The sequence below is a fragment of the Schistosoma mansoni genome, chromosome W (genome assembly GCF_000237925.1).
Source record: "Schistosoma mansoni strain Puerto Rico chromosome W, complete genome".
NCBI lineage: Eukaryota > Metazoa > Platyhelminthes > Trematoda > Strigeidida > Schistosomatidae > Schistosoma > Schistosoma mansoni.
This window is the reverse complement of record NC_031502.1, coordinates 53,435,070-53,446,625: the sequence shown is the minus strand read 5'-3', so window position 1 is coordinate 53,446,625 and position 11,556 is coordinate 53,435,070. Positions and strand designations below refer to the sequence as shown.

Here is an 11,556-nt window from a genome sequence, read left to right as displayed (position 1 = left end):
AGATCATGAGTCAATTGAAGCTAGACCAGGTTTTCCATGGTGGTCTAGCTTCAATTGACTCATGATCTCAACTCTATAAAATTAATAAAATCTACACAAAACCCCTTCTGTTATCATTTGTTTGTAATTTTTCGCCTCTTTCCGTTTGTATTTTTCACTATCTAATTATCTACATACTTCTTATAACGTAATGATTTTAATGTTTTGTGATAATTATTCTAAGTCTATTTGCCCACGCTTGACCTCCTATTTCCAATGTTTAACTATTGATAAGACTTTTGTTATCGTAATTTAATATTCTTACAACTATCAGTACACCTGTCTTCCCACTATCAACTTGTACTTTTAACTATTATGCTTGGTGACGTATTCTATCTCATTGTGGTTACTGACTCAGTTTGCTTTGATTGGTTTAACATTTTCGTATAAATATTCATATATATTAGAGTAAAGCCTGATGACGGTCTAGTTGAAAACAATTGTTGGCTCACATGTGTTGTTCTAATTTTCATAATGGAAACTATCTTTTCTACATTAAAATAACTTACATAAACTCGATGACCAATTACTGATGCACGGGAATGACCAAGTTTTCCTTTACAGGCCCCGTCATCATAATGTTGAAGAAGGAAATCATCCTGAAAAATAAAGTATCAGTGGAAAAAATTTTTCGACAAATTACGCTGACAAAGCATTAAGTGATAAATATTACAAATAATTCCCATTAAAACGTTAAAAAAACATGAAGTTCAGAGAAGGGATTACTAAATTAACAAAGGGTTATAATGTGTATGGAGTAAGACAATTAAAATGTTTTTATTACAAAAATTAAAGGAAACAGAGGGGTTAGATGAGATGAAGTGATATCAGAAACAACTACGAACAAAATCATGGGTATATGAGAAATAATTCAAGAGAAATGGAGTTATTTTCATATACGAAATATATTAATAATAATAACACATACAAGCTAGTAGTTATCTGGACTCAGTAGCTAAATTGATAACGTGATGGCTTTTGAAGCAAACGGTGCTGGGTTCGAGTCCCTGAGTGAACATCATGACTAAGAGGTAGGTATATCTGGCTGATGAGTTCCAGATGGGACGAGACGCGCGTCCTGGATCCCATTGCTGACAAACATTTATCCCTGCTTATGATGCTTGTGAATTAAGGGAGGTAATCCACACAATTATGACGCCACATGATGAAAGCCGAGATTCTTCCGAAGTCACGAGGCCAATAACCCTTCTAATAACCAGACCAACAACTAATATAGGTACACGGAATGTACGAACAATGTGGAAGACTACAAGCACAAATCAAATAGCTATCGAAATGAGGAGATTCAATTCCGTGGTGCTCCCAATCAGTGAAACCCATTCGAAACAACGATACCTCACCAAGATATCAAAGAACGCAGATCTGAGCAAATGTGAAAACTACAAACGCATCACACTACTCTCACTACCAGGAAACGTTTTCAACAGTTTTGATGAACCGGATGAAGGATTCAGTAGACAACCCAACTTTCACATCAACAGACTGGATTCTGTAAGGATCGGTCGTGCACAGACCAAATCGCAACACTACGGATCATCGTTGAACAATCAATTGAATGCAGTGCGCCACTATACATCAAATTCCTTGACTGTGAGGTGTTTCACAGTGTGGATAGGGGAACATTAGGAAACCTTCTTCGACACTGTGGTACACACTGCTTACTCTCACCCTTCCTCTCTATTATGGTGGTTCACTAGATTATGAATACCTGCACGTCTCAGAGGAAACACGGAATACAATAAACAGCTTCGATGCAACTAGACGATTTGGACTTCACACATCACCTAGTAAGTACTTCTATATCACACACATACACACCAACAAATTCACATCAAGACAACAAGTGTAGCAACAGCAACAACAACCTCTGTAGCAGAATACTTCAACATTCACAACGGATAAAGCAATATCCTCAAATGCAACATGGGGAACACCAACACAATCAATCACACTTGATGGAGAACCTCTGTAAGTCGTCGAAACTTTCATTCACCTGGACAGCAGCATCATCGATGAACAAGGACGATCTGATGCAGACGTAAAGACAAGGATTGGCAAAGAAAGTGCAGCTTTCCTACAGTTGAACAACATACACAACTCAAAACAACTCTCTGTCAACCAATATCAATGTCACAATCTTCAATACGAAAGTCAAGACAATCAGTTCTACTGTGAGAAACTGAAACTTCTACAACTACTACAACCATCATCAAAATAATAAGAGTAGTTATAAACAATTCTCTACGAATGATAATCAATGTCCGTTGTTGACTGGATACCATCAGCAACAGTCTACTGTGGCAGAGAACAAACCAGCTTCTAGTCGAAGAGGAAATTAGGAAAGGACATTGGAGGTGGATAAGACATATGTTGCGTAAATCGTCAAACTGCCTCACGAGGTAAGCGCTATCTTGGAATCCTGAAGTGAAACGGGAAAAAGACAGACCAAAGAACACACTGAGCCGAGAATCCCAAGCAAACATGAAAGGGATGAATAACAATTGATAAGGATTGTGCAGGACAGAATTCGACGGGGACCGCTGGTGATCGGCTTATGCTCCTCCACAAAGGTTAACAGTAAGTAAGTGATATTGTGTCTCAGTCAAAGTGCATCAATATCCTATGTACAATTAACTGTTACTTTCATTATAATTCTAAAAGGTAGACTGTTCATTATTGGAATTCGTTTTTTTTTCTAAAATTCGAAACTTTCATGAATATGCTTGGACTCTGCTCGTAAAATTTATTTGATCGCTTCAATATTCAATCAGTACATTAAGTTCTTTGTAAGAGTTATTATTGTCGTGAACCAATGGTAATCAGTGAGACTTCAGACTTTAACTACTAGGTTTACATAACAATAATAATGAATTTCCAGTACTTGTCCTATATCTTTGTTTACTGTGATAAGTTCATAGGAAAATAAGCATACTTGTGCTAAGTATCCAAAAACGTTCTCACATCGAAATAGATATCCATGAAACTAGTTATGAAAAGCAATCACAGTTATTTCAAGTTTAAACGAACAAAGCGGTATCAGGTCTAAATATATGTAAGTGCAGACCAGACTCAATTGAAATTTTTTTTTTTTCCCCCCCCCCAGAAATGAACGAAATGTACTCACATCCAATGAAGTCAAACAATACCAGCAAAAAGTATGTTTGCACGACCGGCACATCATTTGAGCGCAACCTTCGATACGTTCAATAGGGACTAGACAGGCAGGACAACGTTTTAGCCAGTCATCAGGAGAATATGGAGGAAATCCGACAGCAAGAACAGAGACATCAATTGTATCACTGATATCCGGACTGGAAAGATGAATACCTGTATGACTCTGTAGATAATTACGCCGTTTTCTTTTGGGCCGCCGGAGTGAGATTTTATTTATTTTGTTTTTCTCTGGAGGCTTTCTCAAGGATGGTAATGACTTTATGATTTCTGGATTTTGCGTTACAGACTGTGACTGGTGTTTCTCAAATATAATAGGATCTGAGTCTGGATGAGGATTTATATGATCAGAGGCATTTACACTTTTCTCCAAAATTCCAAGTGGATTTTGTTGACTAGTAAATTGAGTGCTCAAATTTTTATTTCCTTTGAAAAAGCTACGAGAATATTCTTCACACACATACGGTCCAACTCCGATATGCCATTTTAAATGACATCGAGCACAAAATTCATGAGAACACCGTTTGCATACGACGCGCACAGCTGGGCGACCAGGACTCACTTGACACATCAACGTTCCTTTTTCAGATATATGGAGTAAATCCTTCTCTCCAACACTTTCACTGGTAGGTGTCTACAGAAAGAAAATGTTAACAGTTATAGAATAAATGCAGAATTTTTCAAATTTTGAAATTACAGATTCTTTCGGTAATGAAAACAGCATTAACACCTCCGCAAATTGGTGTTAAATTATGGGAAATAACCAAACAAACACTAAACTCTAAAGCTATGGTAAAAAAGAGGTCGCTTGCTAACACTGAATACACAATACAACTAAATAGCCACAGCATGTGACACATTCATTGTAAGGCATCACCATCATAATAAGTAAGGTATGAGCACTTTCACAGGTGATATCATCCAACTGAATACATAACCGACGATATTACGTAAGATACTACACCGTAGAAACTCAAAACTCAGCGTCCTGTAAATATATAGTTTAGTGATAAAATAACCAAACCCAATGTTTTACGTACCAAAACCAAAAAATTCGCCCAAAACAGACAAGAAATAATATAATTAGTTCATTTGATCAAGTTGAATAACGAAATAATGCTTACGGTTACACAATCTTCTTTGTCTTCATCCCTGAGATTACTGATAGACTTGTAATGTGTGTTATTTGCAATTTTTGATGTGTTATCGGCACGAAAACTCGTACTTTTGATACTGGGAGAAACATGAGTGGTAGCTCCTTGTGAACTGCAAAGATATCTTCTGTACCATCTAGTAAACCGTTCCAGAGCATGTCCATTTCTTCTGGTGGATGGATTTATTCCATTTGGTATGGGTACTTTTAAAATAGAAGGAACTTGGCACACAGCACCACAATTTACTGCTGGGCAAAATGTCAGGTTTACATTCTGTTCAATTTCTGAATTTTTGTTACAGTTGGAAAAAATGGAGAAACTGACCTCGCTGAAGCTTCTTTACAGAAAAACGTTCATAAACGTCAGAAGGTAGTAATTCCCTTATCTAAAGTAATAGAAATTTGAATAGCTGAAACACTTTACCTCCGAGTCTGTCAACTGACCACTTTGACTACATGGATAACTAGGACAAGCACAATTAACATCAACTCGATCTCGTAACACTGTAATAACATACGTTTTCAAGCACTATGGAATAAAAATATTTAAACTCAATGCAAGCTTTGATATGAATATACTCTCAATCGATAAGTAAGCAATTATAATAATGGAAGCTCTTTAAAGCTCCTAAAACACTTAGATTTTACGACCTCCAAAAGTCGTTCAGATACACAGCTGAATAGAAAACTTCAATGTAGCAGGAGGTGATGCTGCTATAAAACGATTGTAACCTACCGTTATAAAGAGTCTATTTAATGAATAAGTCATCAGTATATAAATCGGCTATGTAGAGCCCAAAATAATGATTGGCATAATCCACACTTTTTTTCAAAGCCAGAACGGCATGTCCTTTTATGTTCATTCTCCACCGAACGCCTGAACAGCGACATTTATATTACAGCCTTTGACTTCCCAAAAAGGATTCTATCATAGGATTGTCTGTTAAACGAGGAAGTCTTAAAAGTTTGTTAACATAGTGAAAGCTCATTACAAAAACAGTGAAAACATAGTACAGGAAAACAGCCTTCTTTCCAACGATCCGAACCAAAAGTATTTTTTCACAAGATTACTTCGTCGTACCACTCTTTTAAAGCTTTGCCATCAATGACGATCTGTGAACGGATCTGAGAGAATTACATAGTGGCGGTTTAGATCTGTTTTATATATATATATATATATAAGGCGGTTCCTACACTACATTTGAGTAACATTTTAGTATTATCAACTAACATGGTCCGGTTGCAATCACTGAAACCTAAACAACTTAGAAAAGAGGGTCATGTTTGAAGCCAAGAGATTCAGGTTAGTCATCTGAAAGAGTACCAACTTTAAATCTCTTAATAACAACTAATGAAAATGCAGTTATGGAAGTCTAAATCCTGGTTATAAATAACAGAATCACAATAACACAGTGACGAAGCATTTGTGGGGTTTTTATTAAACTATTTAGTCTTTTAATATATATTATGCAAATGTCTTCGGATTTCTTGAATGGTTTCTTTTTATTATCAATCAATTATTCATTTGACTAACCTCAGCTAGCTACTTCAAAGACTTTGAGAGGAATGTGCTGAGCAGAAAAAAGCTCCTCGTTTACATGGTTACCAGGTACTTTAGCTAAACTGTATCTAGCAGCCCAACTTTTTCATATACTCAAGCATTTTGTTTGTAAACAAGCTGATTGATTAAACCCTTGAGTAAGTGCTTACAGAAACTTTAAAATACTTTTGTTGACTGAAAAATCTTATACATATGTATAAAACAAAACTGGACTATTTGGCTCAAGTCTAGTGCATTTGGTAATAAATAAGTATTCATTTACGGCCAAATAAACTAACCTGACGGCAAAAAGAACACCCGCAAGCAGAAAGAAATAACATGTTTTCATATGGCACTACATTAAAGCAAATATTACAGTGTCCACACTCAGTCCCTATCATTCTGAGGACTAACCTTGACCGACCGCCATCAGATGAAATCGCGCGAGTTGAACGGCAATATGACCTCAGTTCAAATGGTTCAGATGGTTCTAGATAGAATAGAAGAAGCTTTCGCTTAACGGGCTTCCGTGTCTAGTAGCAGTGGACCACCAACACCTCCAGGCAAGAACCTATTAACTATAATAGAAGGGAAAAAATGAAATTGGTAGATCATAATAAGATGTTATCCTTAGTCCTCTTAAAGGACTCCTGGGAAGTCGTTTGGACTAGCTCAGTCGGCAGCGAATTCCAGCATTTGATAACTCTTAAGGAGTAGAAGTTGTATCTACAGTCCGTTCTGCTATGTTGGGTCTCCAGTTTCTGGGTGTTCCCCCTTAGGTTAGTGTTGTGACTAAGCTTAAGAAGATGTTTAGGGGATGACCAGAAGTGTTAAGTATACTGTAAGTCATAAGAATGTCACCTCTAAGACGCCTATACTCTAACGGGTAAATGTTAAGTGATTGGAGGCGCTCTTCATAAGGTTTAAATTTGAGTCCCCGAACTGATTTCGTGGCTCGAAGTTGGATACGTTCCAGAGTGTCCTTATCCTTTCGGAGAGAGGGAGGAAATACTATGTTTCCGTACTCTGAATGGGGAAGAATAAGACTGTCGAGGATTATGTGTAAAGTTCTACCGTCAAACTGGCTCAAAACGCGTTTCAATGTTACCAGTGCAAGGTTTGCTTGAAAGGCGTTTTTATCACAGTTAGCGTATGACTTCAGGTCGTAGGGTACCAACACACCTAAATCTTTTTCGACTTGGGATACTTTTAGAGAGGAGTTTCTTAAGTTGTAATTATAGTCTGCAACAGATGGACTACTTTACTCTTTGAAATGTTGAAGGTAAGTCCATTGTCGTCTGCCCAACTTTGAATTCGAGTCAGATCCTCCTGAAGTTCCAGTATATCCTCTCGGTTAAGTATATCACTCCAAAGTTTCACATCATCAGCAAAAAGCAATAAGTCAGGCGATACTTGTTGTGGAAGATCAGTTATATAAATCAAGAAGAGAAGAGGACCTAGTATTGAGCCCTGAGGCACCCCACTATGAAGTGAGACAGTCGATTAGAGGTGGGTTGATACCCAATCGTTTGAGCTTGGTGATAAGACATATATGTTGACCCTATCAAAAGCTTTTGAAGAATCAAGGTAAATGATGTCAACCTTCCTCTTGCGATCAAGGATGGTTGTCCATCCGTCCACAGAGGTCATAAGGTTGGTTATGTGAATAGTAAGTAGTCTCGTAGACCGTCGTATATCAAGGACTCCAGAATTTTTGAAGGTAGAGAGAGAAGTACTACTGGTCGGTAACTTGAAGGTTCACTGCGTCGACCTTTGAAAATTGGTGTGACGTGAGCTAGCTTACAATCTTCTGGTAATATGTCTCGGTTTAGCGAGTGTGAAAATATCGTGCTAAACGGTGTTGCCAAGATTGAATCCGTTTCCCTCAGTATAGCAGAATAGACCATATCCGGGTCAGGAGAAGTATCCTTGTTTCGGTGCTTCAGTTTCCGACACACCAAGTCAGGGCTCATGTTCACTCTGGAAAGTCCTGTGCAGTCGCGGATGAAGCTTGCATCGTAAGATATTACATGGAAGTCACACCATAGTCTACACTGACTCGTCCTAACGTGACGATCGTCAACTTGACGTCTAACACTTCTGGGCCGGAGAATAACATATCCTATACAAAAAGCAAGAGTGACCACGCCCGCATGGCTGAGACATGCGGTTTCGATTAATCGTTCTGGCGTTCACCATGTTATATGTGGATTCTCTCAATTCATGTTCAACTTTTAGTATCTTGTGGTTGGATACAATACCACAATAATAACCCACACGAGATTTGCGTTCAGGTCCTAGATAGGCTTCTACTAGAACACGATTTTACGGAATGATAGAAACACACCCCGAAGTTATTTACTAAGCAAATTAAATTGAGCAGCTGAAAATCACTAGTGACATGCAATCCATTACCTTGTTTCTTATTATTACCATTCCTATCACCATCCGAACTAGCCAAGTAATCTTTAACAACACAGGGTAAGTGAGGCCCACATTCTGATGATAGTTCTAATTTATTGCCTTTTCATTGGGGGATATCGGTTAGCTATCGATTCTCTTACGGAGGAAATTCAAAGAAAACCATAAAATCGCTTGAAGCGAACGGGCTGGGAACCACTCCACTCAACTTCCATATTTCTTTCCTAAACCTTGTGATTTGTTCACGCCAGTAACTGTCATATTGAGCTACATCAAAAACGAGCTTCCGGAGTCAGTTTATACATACATGAGTGGTTGTTAAAATTCCTCACGTACACACTATATGTGAAAATAGCCTTGTCTTACTCTTAAGTACATAGCTGTAAATCTCGACACCCTACAATTAGTTTTGTTTACTTTTGGCTGAAGACGAAACTCTTATTATCCATCTTATCTCTAATTTTGAATTATTTAAGGTGTCACCCAACCAGCATGGCTTCACGGTGTTAATTTCGCTTTAATCAAACTCGACTGCTGATATACTACTTATTGAACTTAGGTCATTTCTGTTCAAATCGATCGAATTATTCTGGAGTTTGACTTTAGAGTACGTCTTCAAGATTATCCGGGGCATTATTACATGTCAGAGTTCGAGTGATTGAACCGGTTGATAGTTAACTGACAGAATCAGGTCCCTCATTTGGTAGGAACTGAACTGAATGATGACAGGATAAACTTAATATATCTCCGTCCGTTCACATGGTTCCGGAGTTAGTTTTGGAATAAAAAATACCTACGCTCTTGAAGATAACGTAAGTCTTTCATTTTAAAAGACTATGGTTCACAATTGTGCACAAAAACAGGGTGAATTGCAACAGGATAATCCAGCTTTTATTAAAGAGCAGTTGACAACTAATGACGATCCGCTCACTTTTTCAAATATCTACACTATTTGCTCATACTGAGATTCTACCAAGAAACAAGTCACATGAAGTAATGCTATGATATTTAGAGCATACTACACCAAATAGACATTTGCTACAGACTACATTGCCAGAAACATCATTATTAAGCGAAATTAAATGATAAACAAACCTTTTAGTCGGCAGCACATAGTGATCGGAAATTACTCACCAAGGAATAATAATATCGAGTCGATACAGATATACTCGTTTGCTTAGAAACTATCAAATTCTACTTTTGACAATACCATTGTGTAAAAACACCAATAAACCTACTGTTTTGATGAAAATTGTGATACCGTGATGAGACGATTGAAATACACACTAGGATTGGTGATGAAAGTCAAATAAGAGTAAGCACTCTATCAGTGTACAACATATAATATTATTGAATTAAAGTAAACATGTGGATAAAAAAATCACTGGAAATATTCCACACAAACAAAACAGTTTATTCGATCTAAGACAATTGAAAGAACGCCAAGAAAGAAAGAAATAACAAGCGGACAAATGGTGTTGTAAATAAGAGAAGGAACAGTACAAAAAACTAGAAACGGTGATGACTTTGAATTAGCAAAGCAATACACACAATAGCGTCATGAATCTTAATTCACATCATATATATATATATATATATATATATATAAGTTAATCTATTTTGATGACAGAATAGATATATCGCAGAAATATGAATGTAGAAGTAAAACCAATTGTCCCAGTTAGAATCCAGAATGTAATAGCCATTAATATACTATAACCAAAGTATATAATTGTAGGGACGAATTCAGTTATACTGAGCTGTGAACGAAGAAAAGTCACAAAAAGATGATCATTAGATTATGAAGGTCACTGTTGATAAGATTATAATACCAAAAAGCTGCAAATACATACCTTTGTCAAAAAGTAGAAGAACGAATATCCGAACAGATAAACTGCCGCTCCACCAGATGTGATGAAAGTGCGCCACCACCAGTGGTAATCCTATGTGAAGAAAGTTTAAACAATTATCTACAACATTTCGAAGTTATAAAACATTAGGAAACATTGATTAAGAAATAAAATTCTCGAGATCACAGTGATCAAGAAACTAGAAACATAATATAGCTCTGTATGGTGGACCCGTTGCTACGATATATATATATATATATATATATATATATATATATTTCTGTAGAGTTAAGTAGCTAGATAATCTCAGGATGTACCATTTTAATTGCATTTCAGAGTATCTCCTGGTGCGGCTTAAAAGAACTAAGCAAATTGATTAAATCATCTTATGTGCAACATATAGTAGATTCAAGACACTGAGACCTACATGTTTACATTGACACCGTCTAGAAGTCCGCTTACTGTCGTTTCGCTTAATCATTATTGACAACAATGATTAGTAAGTTCATATTCATAACTTGTTTTCCCTTTAAAAGATATCGAAACAATTTACTAAATAAATGCATGGTTATTGAAAGTAGCCAAGAGGATATCCACCAGTCTCCTTGCATCAAAACATAATACAGATGAAGTTGAGTCACTAGGACTAGTGGTCAGATGGGGACTTAATCGATTGAATTCGAACAGTGCTAAGGATTAGAGACAGACATAACACTGATACTCAAGGAACGATAAATGCAAATATATTATTATATTGAGCATTAAAACACCCAGAGTTATCTTCCAACAAACCATAGAGTAATAAATGGTTATTACGTTTTTTACACCACCAACTCTGGTACAATGCTTTCAGACAAGATCGATATGCCATTCTTCTAAAGCGCTAATCAGAATAGCAGAAATTTAAATAAGTAGCTGGTAAAACAATTTATTACTTCAGCTTATAACTCCAATAGTTATGGAAGTAAAATACCAAACTAAAACATACCGTAACGCCTAAATCTCAATAATACGAGTAAAAGATACCTAACAGACATGAGTGACCTACTTACAGTTAATTAACTTTACTTTTGCCAAGTAAAAAATATAACAATAATAAATACTAAGAGAATCCACGATTATTAACATATAAAAATGCCAAAAACACCCAACGTAGTTGAAAAATAAACATCAAAATACACACAAAATACTTTCACAAGGAATACAACTACCGAAATTTCACATTTTACTCTTTACACCTCCTTTAAACTATGACAAAAAAAATGAACATTACATAATAAGTCTTCAATTTTGGAGACTGACATTTAAAATGATGTACGAAGATCCTCAACTCAGGTGAATGTTTTTGATGTTGTTGTGTC

At 36.5% G+C, this 11,556-nt stretch overlaps 1 protein-coding gene across 1 annotated transcript in view; it reads right to left on the bottom strand.

The window, feature by feature from the left end:
• Positions 1-11,556, bottom strand: part of Smp_163130 (putative transmembrane 9 superfamily protein member) — a gene marked incomplete at both ends in the record, with an annotated part of 36,806 nt that overhangs the window by 2,579 nt on the left and 22,671 nt on the right. The window contains 6 exons of the mRNA XM_018790154.1: positions 549-638; positions 3,185-3,865; positions 4,356-4,669; positions 4,710-4,770; positions 4,809-4,913; positions 10,199-10,288. Of these exons, the coding sequence (XP_018655525.1) occupies positions 549-638; positions 3,185-3,865; positions 4,356-4,669; positions 4,710-4,770; positions 4,809-4,913; positions 10,199-10,288 (1,341 nt within the window). The remainder of the gene's footprint in view (positions 1-548; positions 639-3,184; positions 3,866-4,355; positions 4,670-4,709; positions 4,771-4,808; positions 4,914-10,198; positions 10,289-11,556) is intronic.